General features: G+C 44.1%; 1 protein-coding gene across 1 annotated transcript; it reads left to right on the top strand.

Moving 5' to 3' along the window:
• Positions 1-1,164: 1,164 nt before the first annotated feature.
• On the top strand, positions 1,165-20,539 carry aire (autoimmune regulator). Its single transcript, XM_064926948.1, has 13 exons — positions 1,165-1,311; positions 1,774-1,948; positions 2,664-2,792; positions 3,417-3,485; positions 3,631-3,744; positions 9,781-9,920; positions 10,143-10,258; positions 10,397-10,466; positions 13,973-14,080; positions 19,047-19,168; positions 19,894-19,981; positions 20,134-20,220; positions 20,414-20,539. Exons 1-13 carry the CDS (start codon positions 1,165-1,167, stop codon positions 20,495-20,497), a joined length of 1,449 nt encoding a protein of 482 aa, XP_064783020.1. The 3' UTR covers positions 20,498-20,539.
• The last annotated feature ends 136 nt before the right edge of the window (positions 20,540-20,675 follow it).

Genomic DNA, 20,675 nt, shown 5'->3' with positions numbered 1-20,675 from the left:
ATCATAAGAGTATCTGAGGTCGTGGCCGTAGCTACATAAGACTGTTTTATTTATTTTTTGCATTAAAAAACAGCAACATCTAAGTAGAAGACGCAATTTCAAAAATGGGTTGTTTTCCTCCATATGTCACTCATTTGACAGTCACTCAATTAACCTATGTAAGATAGCCAGCTATCTGAACTTGTAGTAATCATTAGTGACCTGGCACTCAGGGAACATATTCGATTATAGTGATGAGTTCATGTGAGTTAATGTGTGGCGGGTAATTGTATAGCTAATAGGCCATGTGTCTGTAGATCACCTGAGGTGAAGGAAGCTACAGCATCCAAGGGTGATAATGATCATTTTTGCTTGTTTTTTTGCAGTTCTCCAAACAGCATTTAGAGTTTTTAAATGGCATAGAAATGTTGTAAATAAAACACATTGTGGGGAATAGTCACTGTTTATGAATGGTTTATAACACATTTAGAAATGATTAAATAAACCATTAATTATGTAATTACATGTCAAATGTTACCCATCCGGTGACAGTATCAATATGACCACACATTCACGATTAATACTTGTGGCCGAGATCATAGCAGACAAACAATGACACATTTTGGGGGAAGTTGAAGTGGAAAGCACCTTCTAATAGATTCGTATCACAGTGACGTGTAGACTGCCACTCATCTGGGCTCTCAGTCCCCATGGGTTTGGGCTTTTCTAGTGAGACTAGAATCAGGTATTCCCCTGCAGGGTGGTCTTTAGTTACCCCCCCCCCGAGAGACAGGTGGAAACAGGCAAGGCGGTTAGAGTACTAATGTACATGTGGACCCTGGAGAGGTGAGTGGCAGAGCAGACATCAGTGGCTTAACTGAGGACTTTCTAAATAATCGTTCAAATGTGTGTGTGTGTGTGTGTGTGTTCATCTGGAAAAAGGAAACCAGAAACACTTTTGAGCAACCATGGAGGACATACCCATACCCAAGTGACCCTCACCTGGACTAGCCACACCTCCAACACTGAGGGCTCAAACCAAAGGTCACTTCAATCATTTCAGATTCTCCTGTTACACTTCGCCCGTGCGACTTAACAGCAACACACCACACATAAAAGCCAGACAACATTAGACCACTTGAATATACTGTATGAATGAACACCACACATACTAAACTGTGAGCCATGTCCAGAGTCGAGGCTTTTGAGGATCCTGACCCCCGTTCCCAGCTCAAGGAATTCCGCACGGACATCTCCATGGTGATTGATGATCCCTTCCCACTGCTCTATGGGTTGGTGGACCGCAGCATCATCAGCGACCAAATTCTGAAGGTGAGCTATGGGGAGTATATAATAATAATGGTATATTTCATATTGATGTAAGAGCTCTTATGGAGAAAGTTTGAGCATTTCCTAATATTAGCTTGCACGGACGTCATGTACAATTATAATATTTTCTCTTCAATACATCACCTTGTAGATTGTCTCTCATAACAGCCTTAACTGAGTTGGTTCTGGGTGCTGAGAAGACATTGCAGATCATCTAAATCTTATTCTTATCTATTAACAACAACAAAAAATCTGTGTATATTTCACTCTGTACCATTTTCTACAGTACATGGAACATTGAATGACAGCTGGTAGAGCATGGCACATGCAACACAGGATAGTGGGCTCAATTCCTGGCACGAGCCCCAAGTAAAAATGTATGCCCGCATGACTGTAAGTCGCCTTGGATAAAAGTGTTTGCTAAAAAGTATTATTATCATAAAAATTTGCTATGACCACCCATAGGATACCCTGGAAAGGGAGGGCAGAGAGGGGATCCACAAGGCCATGTACTCCCTGCTTTCCTGGCTCCTGGAGCAGAGTAGGACCACCATCCAGGCCTTCTGGACCAACCTGGCCAAGGACTACAACCAGCACAGCTACCCAAGACTGCAGGCCCTCCTGACCAGCATTCAACCAGGTTGGTAACCCCATCTTAAGCAGTTTCTCATCCTGTGTTCACTAGAACCTCTGAGGGTACTTGGTTTATCCTCAGGGGGTACTTTGGGCAGAGAAAAACAGTTGATTAAAAGGCTGTGTCCCTGAAGTGAGGGAGTTTAGTTAAAGTGACATTGGAGCGTCTTAAGGTTCCAACCCTTTTTTCAGTTTTCGCCTAAAATGACATAACAAATCTGCCTGTAGCTCAGGACCTGAAGCAAGGATATGCATATTCTTGACACCATTTTAAAGGAAACACTTTGAAGTTTGTGGAAATGTGAAATTAATGTAGGAGAATATAACACATTAGATCTGGTAAAAGATAATACAAAGAAAAAAACATGTTTTTTGTTTGTTTTTTAGGACCATAATTTTTGAAATGCAAGAAAAAGGCCATAATGAATTATTCCAGCCCAGGCATAATTTAGATTTTGGCCACTAGATGGAAGCAGTGTATGTGCAAAGTTTTAGACTGATCAAATTAACCATTGCATATATGTTCAAAATGTTGTATCAAGACTGCACAAATGTGCCTAATTGGTTTATTAATATATTTTCAAGTTCATAATTGTGCCTCAATAGCATGGTATTCTTCCACTGTAAAAGTTACTGTGAAATGGACAGTGTGGTTAGATTAACAAGAATTTAAGTTTATTATAATTATAATTTATTCTGTGGGTGGTGTTCCATTTTGTCAGGTAGTGAGATGGTGGGCACCAAGCAGGGGAAGAGATCCCCACGAGGGTCTCGAGAGTCCCACAGCAGGAAGAGGGGCCTGGGGGAGAGACACCCTCATCACTCTCACCACTCTCAGCACCACGGCAAAAGTAACAACAGTTTAGGTGTGATATAAGATATTGTTCCAGATACACATTATAATGCACTCCGTAGCCATATGACAACAGGTTGTACTACAATATACTCAAAACTCAAGTGTTTCTTTACTTTATTTTATTTTATTTTATTTTTTAACCCCCTTTTCTCCCCAATTTCATGGTATCCAATTGTTAGTAATTACTATCTTGTCTCATTGCTATAACTCCCGTACGGGCTCGGGAGAGACAAAGGTCGAAAGCCACGCGTTCTCCGAACCCAGCCAAGCCGCACTGCTTCTTAAACACAGCGCACATCCAACCCGGAAGCCAGCCGCACCAATGTGTCGGAGGAAACACTGTGCACCTGGCTACCTTGGTTAGCGCGCACTGCGCCCGGCCCGCCACAGGAGTCGCTGGTGCACGATGAGACAAGGATATCCCTACCGGCCAAACCCTCCCTAACCCGGACGACGCTAGGCCAATTGTGCGTCACCCCACGGACCTCCCGGTCGCGGCCGGCTGCGACAGAGCCTGGGCGTGAACCCAGAGTCTCTGGTGGCACAACTAGCGCTGCGATGAAAACTCAAGTGTTTCTTAACCAAGCTCATTCTACATGTTTTGGTGTCATTGTTCCAGGTGGCAAAGTGAAGTCGGTGAAGAAAAGTGAAGGTGCTGCAGTGGTCTCTCAGATACCTGCTGGAAAGGGTCATCAAATCTGTTTTATATTCCATTCTCTGTTTGTGATTCTGTGATGATTTGGGGAAGGCACAAAATATTTTATATCAGCCTAAATTTATCAACATCATCACTATAAACTGACCATTATTACTGTGCTATTACCATTTAGCAGGTGTCCAGGCGGTGTCCACCTCGGTCCAGAGGGCAGTCACTCTGTCGTCCAGTGAGCTGCCGGTCAGCTGCGGGGCCAGAGAGGAGATCCTCATCAAACAGGTGTTTGGATCTGGTGAGTAACACTGGAATCACAACACTATCCTGAGCACAACCCTAACCTGATGACTGTAAACCTTGTGTTGCAAGTACAAATCAAATCAAATTTAATTTGTCACATACGCGTGTTTAGCAGATGTTATTGCGGGTGTAGCAAAATGCTTGTGTGTCTAGCTCCAACCGTACAGTAATATCTAACAAGTAATATCTAACCATTTCCAACAATACCCAAATCACACGTATCTAAGTAAAGGAATGGAATTAAGAATATATGAATATATGGATGAGCAATGTCAGAGCGGCATAGACTAAGATATGGTAGAATAGAATAGAATACCGTATATACATATGAGATGAGTAATGCAAAATATGTAAACATTATTAAAGTGACTAGTGTTCCATTTATTAAAGTGGACAGTGATTTCAAGTCAATGTATATAGGCAGCAGCCTCTAATGTGCTAGTGATGGCTATTTACCAGTCTGATGGCCTTGAGATAGAAGCTGTTTTTCATTCTCTCGGTCCCAGCTTTGATGCACCTGTACTGACCTCGCCTTCTGGATGATAGCAGGATGAACAAGCAGAAGCTCGGGTGGTTGTTGTCCTTGATTATCTTTCTGGCCTTCCTGTGGCATCTGGTGCTGTAGGTGCCCCGGAGGGCAGGTAGTTTACCCCCGGTGATACTTTGGGCAGACCGCACCACCCTCTGGAGAGCCCTGCGGTTGCAGGCGGTGCAGTTGCGGTTCCAGGCAGTGATACAGCCCAACAGGATGCTCTCAATTGTGCATCTGTAAAGGTTTGTGAGGGTTTTAGGTGCCAAGACAAATTTCTTCAGTCTTCTGAGGTTGAAGAGGCGCTGTTGCGCCATCTTCAGCACACTGTCTGTGTGGGTGGACCATTTCAGTTTGTCAGTGATGTGTACACCGATGAACTTGAAGCTTTCCAAATTCTCCACTGCGGTCCCATCGATGTGGATAGGGGGGTGATCCCTCTGCTGTTTCCTGAAGTCCACGATCATCTCCTTTGTTTTGTTGACGTTGAGTGAGAGGTTATTTTCCTGGCACCACACTCCCAGAGCCTCCCTGTAGGCTGTATCGTCATTTTTGATAATCAAGCCTACTACTGTTGTGTCATCTGCAACTTGATGATTGAGTTGGAAGTGTGCGTGGTCACGCAGTCATGGGTGTACAGGGAGTACAGGAGGGGGCTGAGCACGCACCCTAGTGGGGCCACAGTGTTGCGGATCAGTGAAGTGGATGTGTTGTTTCCTACCTTCACCACCTGGTGGAGGCCCGTCAGGAAGTCCAGGACCCAGTTGCAGACCCAGGGCCTCAAGCTTAAAGATGAGCTTGGAGGGTACTATGGTGTTGAATGCTGAGCTATAGTCAATGAACAGCATTCTTACACAGGTATTCGTCTTGTCCAGATGGGCTAGTGCAGTGCGATGGCGATTGTATCGTCTGTGGATCTCTTGGGGCGGTAAGCAAATTGAAGTGGGTCTAGGGTGACAGGTAAGGTAGAGGTGATATGATCCTTGACTAGTCTCTCAAAGCACTTAATTACTACAGAAGTGAGTGCTACGGGGCGATTGTCATTTAGTTCAGTTACCTTTGGTTTCTTGAGTACAGGAACAATGGTGGCCATCTTGAAGCATGTGGGGACAGCAGACTGGGATAGGGAGAGATTGAATATGTGTGTAAACACACCAGCCAGCAGGTCTGCGCTCTGGGAACGCGGCTAGGGATGCCGTCTGGGCCGGCCGTCTTGCGAGAGTTAACACGCTTAAATGTCTTACTCACGTCGGTCACGTAGAAGGGGAGACCACAGTCCTTGGTAGCGTCGGTGGGACTGTGTTATCCTCAAAGCAGGCGAAGAAGGTGTTTAGCTTGTCCCGAAGCAAGACGCCGGTGTCAGCGATGTGTCTGGTTTTCCTTTTGTAGTCTGTAGACCCTGCCACATATTGCTCGTGTCTGAGCTGTTGAAATGCGACTCCACTTTGTCTCTATACTGATATTTTGCCCGTTTGTTTGCCTTGCGGAGGGAATAACTGTCACAATCTGACCATGATTTGCGTTGTTTGTTTCTATGTTTTGTTTGGGCAGGGTGTGATAGGAGTGGGCATTCTATGTTGTATGTCTAGTTTGTCTATTTCTATGTGTTTTGGCCTGATATGGTTCTCAATTAGTGGCAGGTGTTTGTCGTTGTCTCTGATTGGGTACCATATTTAGGTATCATGTGATGTATTGTCGTTCGTGGGTTATTGTCTATGTGTAGTTGCCTGTGTCTGCACTCGTTGTCATAGCGTCACGTTCATTTTGTTGTTTTTTGTTTAAGTGATCTTCGTGTTCTTCATTCATTAAAAGAAGAATGTATTCTAATCACGCTGCGCTTTGGTCTCCTCTTTACAACGGTCATGACAGAATAACCCATCTACAATGGACCAAGCAGCATGGTAACGGCCAGCAGCAGCAGCGCCAAAGAACGCAGGACTCATGGACTTGGGAGGAGATTCTAGACGGCAAAGGACCCTGGGCACAGCCAGGGGAATATCGCCACCCCAAAGCAGAGCTGGAAGCAGCGAAAGCAGAGAGGTGCCGGTATGAGGAGGCAGCACGGCAGCGCGGCTGGAACCCCGAGAGGCAGCCCCGAAAATGTATTGGGGTGGGGCACAGGGAGAGTGTGGCAGAGTCAGGAGTCAGACCTGAGCCAACTCCCCCTGCTTACCGTAAGGAGCCAAGGATGGAACCAGAGCCGGTCAGGGCGGAATTGGAGGTGAGCGAAGCAGAGACAGTGAAGGAGTTAATGGGGAGATTGGAGGAGAGAGTTATGAGGGAGGTGCTGTGTTGGTGCCTGAGGCACGACATCCGCCCGATGGAGCATGTCGGGATTTGATGTCACCTGAGTCAGCCCTTCATACTTGTCCTGTGGTGCGTGCTAGCCGTCTGGTGAAGACTGTGCCAGCCCCATGCACCAGGCCTCCTGTGCGCCTCCCTAGCCATGCACGTCCTGTGCCAGCTCGGCGTTACAGTTCTCCGAGCCGTGCTTACCGTGGCGGGCGTTGTACTGGTCAGGCACCATGTTATGCGGTGGAGCGCACGGTGTCCCCAGTACGAGTGCTTAGCCCGGTGCGCTACATCCCAGCTCCCCGCATCTGCCAGGTGAGGATCCAGCCAGGGCGGATGGTGCCAGCCCTGCTCTCAAGATCTCCAGTGTGCCTTCACGGTCCGGTCTATCCGGTGCCATCTCCACGCATCAGCCCTCCGGTGGCAGTCCCCCGCACCAGGCTTCCTGTGCGTCTCCAGAGCCCAGTGCTCCCTGTTCTTCGCCCTGAGGTGAGTGTCCTCGGCCCAGTACCACCAGTGCTGGCACCACGCACCAAGCCTACAGTGCGCCTTGTCTGTCCTGAGCCGCCAGAGTCTCCCGTCTGGCCCGAGCCGCCAGAGTCTCCCGTCTGGCCCGAGCCGCCAGAGTCTCCCGTCTGGCCCGAGCCGCCAGAGTCTCCCGTCTGGCCCGAGCCGCCAGAGTCTCCCGTCTGGCCCGAGCCGCCAGAGTCTCCCGTCTGTCCCGAGCTGCTAGAGTCTTCCGTCTGTCCTGAGCTGCTAGAGTCTCCCGTCTGTCCTGAGCTGCTAGAGTCTCCCGTCTGTCCTGAGCTGCTAGAGTCTCCCGTCTGTCCTGAGCTGCTAGAGTCTCCCGTCTGTCCTGAGCTGCTAGAGTCTCCCGTCTGTCCTGAGCTGCTCCTCAGTCCGGAGCGGCTCCTCAGTCCGGAGCGGCTCCTCAGTCCGGAGCTGCCCCTCAGTCCGGAGCTGCTCCTCAGTCCGGAGCGGCTCCTCAGTTCGGAGCTGCTCCTCAGTCCAGAGCTGCCCCTCAGTCCAAAGGCGCTCCTCAGTCCAGTGGGGCCTTTAATTAGGGTCTTAAGCCCAAGGTTGGACGCGAGGGTCGTCACTCTAAAGAGGCCCTTTAGAAGAGGCCCTCCCGTGCCAGAGCCGCCACCGCGGCCAGATGCCCACCCAGACCCTCCCCTATAGGTTTAGGTTTTGCGGCTGGAGTCCGCACCTTAGGGGGGTTACTGTCACACTCTGACCATGATTTGCATTGTTTGTTTCTATGTTTTGTTTGGTCAGGGTGTGATAGGAGTGGGCATTCTATGTTGTATGTCTAGTTTGTCTATTTCTTTGTTTGTCTATGTGTTTTGGCCTGATATGGTTCTCAATCAGTGGCAGGTGTTTGTCGTTGTCTCTGATTGAGAACCATATTTAGGTAGCCTGTGATGTATTGTCGTTCGTGGGTTATTGTCTATGTGTAGTTGCCTGTGTCTGCACTCGTTGTCATAGCGTCACGTTCGTTTTGTTGTTTTTTGTTTAAGTGTTCTTTGTGTTCTTCATTCATTAAAAGAAGAATGTATTCTAATCACGCTGCGCTTTGGTCTCCTCTTTACAACGATCGTGACAATAACTACACCATGTTTAATTGCGGTGGTTTGCGCTTTCAGTTTTGCGCGAATGCTGCCATCTATCCACGGTTTCTGATTAGGTTAGGTTTTAATAGTCACAGTGGGTACAACATCTGCTATACACTTCCTGATAAACTCAGTCGCCATATCAGTATATTCAGCAATGTTTTTCTCGGAGGCTACCCGGAACAAATCCCAGTCCATGTGATCAAGGAATCTTGAAGTGTGGATTCCAATTGGTCAGAGCAGCGTTGAATAGTCCTTAGCACGGGTACTTCCTGTTTGAGTTTCTGCCTATAGGATGAGAGGAGCAAAATGGAGTCGTGGTCAGATTTGCCGAAAGGTGGGACGGGGGAGGGCCTTGTAGGCATCCTGAATGTTGGAGTAGCAGTGGTCTAATGTTTTAGCAGCACGAGCACTTTAGTCAATGTGTTGACAGAAATTTGCCAGCCTTTTTCTCAAATTTGTTTGTTAAAATCCCCAGCTACAATAAATGCGGCCTCAGGATATGTGGTTTCCAGTTTGTATGAAGTCCAGTCAAGTTCTTTGAGGGCCGTCGTGGCATCGGCTTGAGGGGGATAGACACGGCTGTGACTATAACTGAAGAGAATTCTCTTGGTTAATAATACGGTCGGTATTTGATTATGAGGTATTCTAGGTTGGGTGAACAAAAGGACTTCAGTTCCTGTATTTTATCACAATCACACCATGAGTCGTTAATCATGAAACAACACCGCCTTTCTTCTTCCCGGAGAGATATTTATTCCTGTCTGCGCGATGAACTGAGAACCCAACTGCCTGGACGGACTCAGACAGTATATCCCAAGTAAGCCATGTTTCCATGAAACAGAGTATGTTACAGTCTCTGTTGTCTCTCTGGAAAGAATTGCTCGCCCTGAGCGCGTCAACTTTATTATCCAGAAACTGAACATTAGCAAGTAATATACTCTGAAGCAGTGTGTGGTGTGCATGCCTCCTAAGTCGGACTAGAAGTCCGCTCCGAGTACCTCTCCTCCGCAGGCAGTGTTTTGGGTCGGCCTCTGGAATCAGTTCAATTGCCCTGGGGGGTGAGAACAAAGGATCCGATTCGGGAAAGTCATATTCCTGGTCATAATGCTGGTAGTGCTGGTGAGTTACCACCGCTCTGATATCCATTAGTTCTGTAATAACACCAACAATTTTCTGGGCTAATAAAGTTAAATATAATACATACAAAAATAAAATACTGCAAAGTTTCCTAAGAGCTAGAAGCACGGCAGCCCTCACTGTCGGCACCAATTTATGCGCCAATAGAGAGTTTATAGGAGTGCACAGTAAATATGCATTGCAGTTGCGCTGTAAATATGTGGCTTATTGCACTTCCATATTTAATTTGATTGTGTATTATTATTATTATATGTTTTTATGTATTATGTACTTTTTCTTTTGAAGCACATAACCAAATGATTTCCCCCCTGGTGGGATACTAAAGTTGATTTTAATCTAATCTAGATTGCAGTCAGCCAATGAACCTCAACAGACACCATATCAGGTTTCATTGGATGAATTTAAATATTAAGAACAAAAGGGGAGAGTATGACTACATTTAGTTGTCTTTCTACAGGAAGTGCCAAAAAGTGCATTAAAGTGGGTGGTGAGTATTACACCTCTGGGCCATTCGATGAGCTGACTGGAGGACACAAGACAAAGTCTGCAAATACTAAATACCACCACAAGGAGGAGTCCAGCACCAGGGTTAGAGACGTAAGTGACTGTTCAAGCAATACAGTTGTATTCATACATGATTTTCTCAGGTAAATAACCAATCATTTTGAGAGGGATTGTGTTTCTGTATTTGCCTCATGTAGTTGACAAAGAAAATGCACATTCATCAACAATTACATTTTCACATTGATTTGAAAATAGATTGTATATGAAAGATGAGTGTCTATCAGTGTGTGTGTGTGTGTGTGTATCCAGGCCCAGCATAATGATGATGAGTGTACAGTGTGTAAAGATGGAGGTGAGCTCATCTGTTGTGATGGCTGTCCCAGGGCCTACCACCTGACCTGCCTAGACCCTCCCCTCACCACAATACCAAGGTATACTTTATGTGGACAGAATCCTTACTTGACTTCTGTGCATATAACTTTGTTTTATTTGTGTGTGTTGTTTTTTTTACATTAGGCCAACAAAAGTCAAAATCTTTCATAAGACCCAAGCTTTGTTCCTTTCTCTAGTGGCACTTGGCGCTGTCAATCATGCCATAGCAATAAGGTGAGAAGAGAGAGAATCTACCCAGTACTACCTGTCCAGGTCAGTGTCAAAAGTTGGTATTTTCTTCAATATCATATCATTTTACTTCCACTACTATTTATACTACTTCCACCCTATGACATTGAGGTATAATGGTTCTACCTCAGTATGATATTGCGGTATATGATTTTTAACTCAGTATGATATTGTGGTATTAACGGTCTACCTCAGTATGATATTGTGGTATTAACGGTCTAACTCAGTATGATATTGTGGTATTAACGGTCTACCTCAGTATGATATTGTGGTATTAACGGTCGACCTCAGTATGATATTGTGGTATTAACGGTCACCTCAGTATGATATTGTGGTATTAACGGTCTACCTCAGTATGATATTGTGGTATTAACGGTCACCTCAGTATGATATTGTGGTATTAACGGTCACCTCAGTATTATATTGTGGTATTAACGGTCTACCTCAGTATGATATTGTGGTATTAACGGTCACCTCAGTATGATATTGTGGTATTAACGGTCACCTCAGTATGATATTGTGGTATTAACGGTCTACCTCAGTATGATATTGTGGTATTAACGGTCACCTCAGTATGATATTGTGGTATTAACGGTCACCTCAGTATGATATTGTGGTATTAACGGTCACCTCAGTATGATATTGTGGTATTAACGGTCTACCTCAGTATGATATTGTGGTATTAACGGTCTACCTCAGTATGATATTGTGGTATTAACGGTCTACCTCAGTATGATATTGTGGTATTAACGGTCACCTCAGTATGATATTGTGGTATTAACGGTCACCTCAGTATGATATTGTGGTATTAACGGTCTACCTCAGTATGATATTGTGGTATTAACGGTCACCTCAGTATGATATTGTGGTATTAACGGTCACCTCAGTATGATATTGTGGTATTAACGGTCTACCTCAGTATGATATTGTGGTATTAACGGTCTACCTCAGTATGATATTGTGGTATTAACGGTCTACCTCAGTATGATATTGTGGTATTAACGGTCTACCTCAGTATGATATTGTGGTATTAACGGTCTACCTCAGTATGATATTGTGGTATTAACGGTCTACCTCAGTATGATATTGTGGTATTAACGGTCACCTCAGTATGATATTGTGGTATTAACGGTCTACCTCAGTATGATATTGTGGTATTAACGGTCTACCTCAGTATGATATTGTGGTATTAACGGTCTACCTCAGTATGATATTGTGGTATTAACGGTCTACCTCAGTATGATATTGTGGTATTAACGGTCTACCTCAGTATGATATTGTGGTATTAACGGTCTACCTCAGTATGATATTGTGGTATTAACGGTCACCTCAGTATGATATTGTGGTATTAACGGTCTACCTCAGTATGATATTGTGGTATTAACGGTCACCTCAGTATGATATTGTGGTATTAATGGTCTACCTCAGTATGATATTGTGGTATTAACGGTCTACCTCAGTATGATATTGTGGTATTAACGGTCTACCTCAGTATGATATTGTGGTATTAACGGTCTACCTCAGTATGATATTGTGGTATTAACGGTCTACCTCAGTATGATATTGTGGTATTAACGGTCTACCTCAGTATGATATTGTGGTATTAACGGTCTACCTCAGTATGATATTGTGGTATTAACGGTCTACCTCAGTATGATATTGTGGTATTAACGGTCTACCTCAGTATGATATTGTGGTATTAACGGTCTACCTCAGTATGATATTGTGGTATTAACGGTCTACCTCAGTATGATATTGTGGTATTAACGGTCTACCTCAGTATGATATTGTGGTATTAACGGTCTACCTCAGTATGATATTGTGGTATTAACGGTCTACCTCAGTATGATATTGTGGTATTAACGGTCTACCTCAGTATGATATTGTGGTATTAACGGTCTAACTCAGTATGATATTGAGGTATAATGGTTCCAACTCGGTATTACGGTTCTACCTCAACCTGGTGTTGGAACCAGTTCAGGGAACAGAACAGAAAACCAGAAAAGAAGAGAACATTTCAACAAATGGAAACAGAATCGGGAACAAAAGTGATCTTATAGTGTTCCGGAACATAAGCACTTTTTTAAAAGCATGAGCCAACTCTTGGATGTTCAAAGTTATGTAATTAAGGATAATTATGTAATTCAGTGAAGTAACGATTGGCCTGCTAATATCCTTAACACATTATAATGCACGTCGTATCATGATGCCTAGCGCTTCAAGCCAAGCCTCCTTAATGTCCACCTCTCTCTCTCACTCCCACCTGCACAAGGAGTGGAATGTTACAGAGACCGGAACTCAGACTAGTAAACAACTAGCTTGCCCAGTCCATAGCAAGCTGCTCTATCCGCACTGATTTGTGAAGTTATTTGTCGAGCTAAATGTAAGAAAAAAAGTATATTTCGCAGGTTGAAGAAGGAACTTAACGGAACTCTATAAACAGCTACTTTTTGGGGGTTCAAAACTTTATTATGCTGGTGGGAACAGTGGAACGGAACAGTATTTTTTGGGTTTCTATTCAGAATGAAATGATTGGAAAATATATTCAGGTTCCAACCCCTGTTTCTACACCAATATGACATTGAGGCATAACGGTTCTAACTCACTATGACGTTGATGTGAAAGAGTTATACCACATTATGATATTGAGGTATAACGGTTCTACCTCAGTGTGACATTGACGCATAACGGTTCTAACTCACTATGACGTTGATGTGAAAGAGTTATACCACATTATGATATTGAGGTATAACGGTTCTACCTCAGTGTGACATTGACGCATAACAGTTCTAACTCACTATGACATTGATGTGAAAGAGTTATACCACATTATGATATTGAGGTATAACGGTTCTACCTCAGTGTGACATTGACGCATAACGGTTCGAACTCACTATGACGTTGATGTGAAAGAGTTATACCACATTATGATATTGAGGTATAACGGTTCTACCTCAGTGTGACATTGACGCATAACGGTTCGAACTCACTATGACGTTGATGTGAAAGAGTTATACCACATTATGATATTGAGGTATAACGGTTCTACCTCAGTGTGACATTGACGCATAACGGTTCGAACTCACTATGACGTTGATGTGAAAGAGTTATACCACATTATGATATTGAGGTATAACGGTTCTACCTCAGTGTGACATTGACGCATAACGGTTCGAACTCACTATGACGTTGATGTGAAAGAGTTATACCACATTATGATATTGAGGTATAACGGTTCTACCTCAGTGTGACATTGACGCATAACGGTTCTAACTCACTATGACGTTGATGTGAAAGAGTTATACCACATTATGATATTGAGGTATAACGGTTCTACCTCAGTGTGACATTGACGCATAACGGTTCGAACTCACTATGACGTTGATGTGAAAGAGTTATACCACATTATGATATTGAGGTATAACGGTTCTACCTCAGTGTGACATTGAGGCATAACGGTTCGATCTCAGTATGATACTGATCTATGACAGTTCTCGTCTCCTCTCCCATAGCCCTTGGCTCAGAGCCAGTTGACAGAGACCAGCTCTAGTAACTCCACCATCGACTTCTCCTTCTTCTCTTCCTTATCCTCCACCTCTCTCTCCGGTGTCACCACAACCAAGAGCGGTCAGGTCTGTGCATATCAGGTGATTCTTTATTTTTGTGGCCTTTAGTCTCCTCCAATTGTCTATTCTATCGTCTCTCTTTTCTCTCCAAACGGTTAGTGTTATCGTTAGTCATTTCAAAGTCTCTTTCAGATTAGTTTGTGAAAGTCATAATAACACCTCGTAATGAAGCTTTTATAATGATTAGTACATAGTTCATTCATCATTTATTAAATCACTACTTTACGTTTGTGTTTCGAGTGACCAGTGTCATTCCTCACAAAAAGGTGGACATCGCCATTGGTAGACATCGCCATTGGTAAACATTCCCAGCAGTACCTGATGCTCTTTAAAATAGTCTAGAACATATCAATGGTAAAAAGAGTAAGGACACAACATATCAAATCAAATCCAATCCAATTTTATTTGTCACATACACATGGTTAGCAGATGTTAATGCGAGTGTAGCGAAAGGCTTGTGCTTCTAGTTCCGACAATGCAGTAATCTAACCTAACAATCACAACAGCAATTATACAACAGCAATTAACAATTATACACACAAGTGTAAATGGATGAAGAATATGTACATAAAGATATATGAATGGGTGATGGTACAGAACGGCATAGGCAAGATGCAGTAGATGGTATCGAGTACAGTATATTCATATAAGATGAGTAATGTAGGGTATGTAAACATGATATTAAGTGGCATTGTTTAAAGTGGCAAGTGATACATTTTTTACATGTATGGCAGCAGCCACTCAATGTTAGTGGTGGCTGTTTAACAGTCTGATGGCCTTGAGATAGAAGCTGTTTTTCAGTCTCTCGGTCCCTGCTTTGATGCATCTGTACTGACCTCGCCTTCGTGGTTGTTGTCCTTGATGATCTTTATGGCCTTCCTGTGACATCGGGTGGTGTAGGTGTCCTGGAGGGCAGGTAGTTTGCCCCTGTGATGCGTTGTGCAGACCTCACTACCCTCTGGGGAGCCTTACGGTTGTGGGCGGAGCAGTTGCCGTACCAGGCTGTGATACAGCCCGACAGGATGCTCTTGATTGTGCATCTGTAAAAGTTTGTGAGTGCTTTTGGTGACAAGCTGAATTTCTTCAGCCTCCTGAGGTTGAAGAGGCGCTGCTGCGCTTTCTTCACCACGCTGTCTGTGTGAGTGGACCAATTCAATTTGTCCGTGATGTGTACGCCAAGGAACTTAAAATGTTCTACCCTCTCCACTACTGTCCCGTCGATTTGGATAGGGGGGGTGCTCCCTCTGCTGTTTCCTGAAGTCCACAATCCTCTCCTTAGTTTTGTTGACGTTGAGTGTGAGGTTATTTTCCTGACACCACACTCTGAGGGCCCTCACCTCCTCCCTGTAGGCCGTCTCGTCGTTGTTGGTAATCAAGCCTACCACTGTAGTGTCGTCTGCAAACTTGATGATTGAGTTGGAGGCGTGCATGGCCACGCAGTCCTGGGTGAACAGGGAGTACAGGAGAGGGCTCAGAACGCACCCTTGTGGGGCCCCAGTGTTGAGGATCAGCGGGGTGGAGATGTTGTTACCTACCCTCCCACCTGGGGGCGGCCCGTCAGGAAGTCCAGTACCCAGTTGCACAGGGCGGGGTTGAGACCCAGGGTCTTGAGCTTGTGGACGAGTTTGGAGGGTACTATGGTGTTAAATGCTGAGCTGTAGTCGATGAACAGCATTCTCACATAGGTATTCCTCTTGTCCAGATGGGTTAGGGCAGTGTGCAGTGTGGTTGCTGTTGCGTCGTCTATTGGGGCGGTAAGAAAATTGGAGTGGATCTAGGGTGTCAGGTAGGGTAGAGGTGATATGGTCCTTGACTAGTCTCTCAAAACACTTCATGATGACGGAAGTGAGTGCTACGGGGCGGCAGTCATTTAGCTCAGTTACTTTAGCTTTCATGGGAACAGGAATAATGGTGGCCCTCTTGAAGCATGTTGGAACAGCTGACTGGGATAAGGATTGATGGAATATGTCCGTAAACACACCAGCCAGCCGGTCTGCGCATGCTCTGAGGACGCGCCTGGGGATGCCGTCTGGGCCTGCAGCCTTGCGAGGCTTAACAAGTTTAAATGTTTAACTCACGTCGGCTGCAGTGAAGGAGAGTCCGCAGGTTTTGGTAGCGGGCCGTGTCAGTGGCACTGTATTGTCCTCAAAGCAAGCAAAGAAGTTGTTTAGTCTGTCTGGGAGCAAGACATCCTGGTCCGCGACGGGACTGGTTTTCTTTTTGTAATCCGTGATTGACTGTAGACCCTGCCACATACCTCTTGTGTCTGAGCTGTTAAATTGCGAATCTACTTTGTCTCTATACTGACGCTTAGCTTGTTTGATTGCATTGCGGAGGGAATAGCTACACTGTATTCGGTCAGGTTTCCGGTCACCTTGCCCTGGTTAAAAGCAGTGGTTCGCGCTTTCAGTTTCACGCGAATGCTGCCATCAATCCACGGTTTCTGGTTGGGGAATGTTTTAATAGTTGCTGTGGGTACGACGTCGCCAATGCACCTGCTAATGAACTCGCTCACCGAATCAGCTTATTCGCCAATGTTGTTGTTTGACACAATGCGGAACATATCCCAATCTACGTGATAGAAGCAATCTTGAAGCGTGGAATCAGATTGGTCGGACCAGCGTCGAACGGACCTGAGCGCGGGAGATTCCTGTTTTAGTTTCTGTCTATAGGCTGGAAGCAACTAAATGGAGTCGTGGAGTCGTGGTCAACACAGAACGTTTGAAAGAAATCTAGCAACCATTTCATTCATAAAACTGTTCCAAGGACATGGGGATGAGTTGTAAATGCAAATGTTTTGCTGTTGTTGTCAACCTCGAACAAATCACAGGGAGATAGTCGACACCCGACCGCTGGTCATAACGGCCCGTTTTTCTCTAGTGGATTTTTAATCCTTCATTTACTAGTGATATGTGACTGAGGTAGAATGTTATATGTATGACTTGCTAGTAGAAATGTGGCGTGTACAACCTTTAACCTTTAACCTTTGTTTGGGGGCACTTTTACTGAGCCTTTAGAAGTTAGTAACTCTTTCCACGTAATGTGATGGCAGTCTATTGACTGCTCCAAGGAGTGAATGCAATCAACGCATTGGTTTTGGTAGAAAAGTCAATGCCAATAAATGATAATATTAGCATTTTCAGACGAAAAGCGTAATTTAGACATCACACTACTACAACAGTGTGACTGTCTTGAAATCACATTTTTTATATAGTGCCTTAAACATCTTCTGTCGTGTGTGCTTATTGTTTTACCATTGATATGTTCTAGGCTATTTTGAGCATCAGGTACTGCTGGAATGTCTAACAATGGCATGTCCATCTTTTTGTAAAAAATTACACTGGTCAATCAAAACATTTATAAAGTACAATTAGCTCTCACTTTAGATGAGGTCCTGCAAAAATACTTTACTAATGATTAGTAAATGGTTTGTAAGGACCCATATTAAAAAGCTTAAAAGTTGTTTATAAATGTTTCTATAACCGGTTGGTCAAAACAAGCATGGTGGTTGGTTGAGATGTGTTCTAAGCCATACTGAAAAACCTGTGTAGCACAGGTAAGCCTATGATGCAAAAATGGGCATCTTGTTTTCTGTTCCATCTGAGAAATCCCTGTGCATCAACTGTCCCATCAGTCCAAATCATTAACTTGATCTCCACTGTAAAAATCACCTAGACTTTTTTTCCCCATTGCTTCTCGCCTAACATTTGGTTTGTAACAATGGAGGGAGGGTTTGTACAAACTTTTATGTAGGTGTCTCGACATTTGCAACATTGTTTCAATACTCAAATTTGATCTCCACCGTCCTATTAAGAACGTGTCAGGACGAGACGGACATATTTTCTCAGTCAGTTGAAATCATGAATCAGCATAATTTGTATGGACATATAAAAATAAATGTCAATAGAAGAACAGGTCAAACGAAATGAAATGCAGCTGCTTTGCAGTTAGCACAGTTAGCCAGCTAGCAAGCAAGGGATAAGAGCGTTGCCAGATAGCATGGCAATAGAACAGTTAGAACAAACGACTGGGTCGCATCCATAGATAGACAACAAAAATACTTCACGAATGGTTTGCTGTCTTGCCAGCTTCAGTTTGAAATGATTACATTAGCTGTGTAGTTGGCTAGCTCCTCTGAACAGTGTCCTGAAGAGAGAGCACATTTTCTATGCCAAGTGAAATCACGCATCATTAGCTCATTGCCATGGATGTATCCAAAACAGCTTAAACAAATGCTGTTATTTTAGCTGCACTGCCTGACCTGAATGGGTTAGCTGTAGTTGGCTAGCTAGCAAGGGATAAGAGCGTTGCCAGCAGGCATGGCAACCAAACATTTAGAACGACTGATATAGATATAGAACAAAAAGACTTCACGGCTGGGTTGTGTCTATGGCAACCTAACCGATAGAATGATGGCAACCTAACTGATAGAATGAACGGCCAGCCGGCCTGGCTTACAACCATAGATGTGTCGGGACCTGGCCCATATTTTCATTCAGGGCTGAAATAGTAGCCTATGACTGCATTTATAAAAATACACATTTTATTTAATAGGAAACGCATATTAGAAAAGCAACTGTACACATTCGAGGTTGTGGGAAACGACTTATTTTAACCTGTGCTAAAAAAAAAGTACTTTAGTACGCATTCACGTGTACAATTGCATTAGTGAATAACTAGCTTACTAACATTACCTAATGTGTGAGTAATGATTTATAGATGATGAATAAACTATTTACTATTTCATTATACATGCTTTATGACAAGGTGTTATAAGTGCTACAGTACAAGTGCTACAGTATGCTAACAGTGTGTGTGTGTGTGTGTGTGTGTGTGTGTGTGTGTGTGTGTGTGTGTGTGTGTGTGTGTGTGTGTGTGTGTGTGTGTGTGTGTGTGTGTGTCTGTGTCTGTGTCTGTGTGTGTGTGTGTGTGTGTGTGTGTGTGTGTGCGTGCGTGCGTGCGTGTGTACCAGTGTGCAGGTGGCGAGGTGGTGGAGGTCAGGGAGACGTGTGGGGTTTGCCTCCTCAGTGGAGGAGACCTGACACTCTGTCTCCAGTGCCTACAGAAGTACCACACCTACTGCCACTTCCCAAAGTAAGCCCACCTCTAAATCCATCTCGTCCCACCTCTGAGTATTACTCTTTTAACCTATCAAATAAAATCAATCAAATTTTATTTGTCACATACACATGGTTAGCAGATGTTAATGCGAGTGTAGCGAAATGCTTGTGCTTCTAGTTCCGACAATGCAGTAATAACCAACAAGTAATCTAACTAACAATTCCAAAACTACTGTCTTATACACAGTGTAAGGGGATAAAGAATATGTACATAAAGATATATGAATGAGTGATGGTACAGAGCAGCATAGGCAAGATACAGTAGATGGTATCGAGTACAGTATATACATATGAGATGAGTATGTAAACAAAGTGGCATAGTTAAAGTGGCTAGTGATACATGTATTACATAAGGATGCAGTAGATGATATAGAGTACAGTATATACGTATACATATGAGATGAATAATGTAGGGTATGTAAACATTATATTAGGTAGCATTGTTTAAAGTGGTTAGTGATATATTTTACATCATTTCCCATCAATTCCCATTATTAAAGTGGCTGGAGTTGAGTCAGTGTGTTGGCAGCAGCCACTCAATGTTAGTGTCATATCTTCTGTTTCTGATAGTGTATTCACCAGTTCATTCAATATTATAAGCTGCACCAAGCTGATCACGCGGTCACGTGATCATTTGTGTGACGCTAATGGCTAGTAATGGAACGTTCAACAGCATTCCTCTGTCTTTGTCTGTGACAGTGGGAGGTCCATCTGCTCCTCCTGCACTAGGCCCTGGGGCAGCTCAACAGACAGAGAGGCGGAATCCAAGGGCTTACAGGTACTGTGTGTGTGTGTGTGTGTGTGTGTGTGTGTGTGTGTGTGTGTGTGTGTGTGTGTGTGTGTGTGTGTGTGTGTGTGTGTGTGTGTGTGTGTGTGTGTGTGTGTGTGTGTGTGGTCATTATACAGTCTTATTTTCTCTGTCAACCACTGTACACCCAGGTTGGTCTGACTCCACACACTCAGGAGCACTCCTCTCTCTCAGAGCCCATCCTACACAAGGATGAACTAGACTCCATCATGGGAGAGGTGAATCAGACTTTCATGTGAATCAAGATAAGTGATATAAGATGTGAATAACATGTCATTAAATCCCTCCGCTATTTCATATAGAGAAAGTTATCTCTATTATGTCTATTGTCTATCTCTCGGTGATAGACAATAGACATGTCTGTGGCAGGGAACTATTATTTAATGATGTTCTATATTTGTCCTCTTTCAGCAGAGCTCCATAGATGGGATCCTGCAGTGGGCTTTCCATAACATCTCCAGGCCTCTCTCGGACACTCAGGGCTACTTCCAATGACATACACACGCACACATAACAAGCTCAAAACACATGTTATGATCTCACACAAACACAATCCCTCTCTCTTTTTATCTCTCTATCTCTCTCCTCCCTTAAAGTAAGGATCCACAGTTCAACATAACAGATGATTTCATTTCTATTGCTCCAGACACTGAGAATGCCTCAGTTCTAGAAT

The sequence above is a fragment of the Oncorhynchus masou genome, chromosome 3, assembly GCF_036934945.1.
Source record: "Oncorhynchus masou masou isolate Uvic2021 chromosome 3, UVic_Omas_1.1, whole genome shotgun sequence".
Taxonomy (NCBI): domain Eukaryota; kingdom Metazoa; phylum Chordata; class Actinopteri; order Salmoniformes; family Salmonidae; genus Oncorhynchus; species Oncorhynchus masou.
The sequence above is the reverse complement of the archived record's forward strand: the minus strand, read 5'-3'. Positions and strand labels throughout refer to the sequence as shown.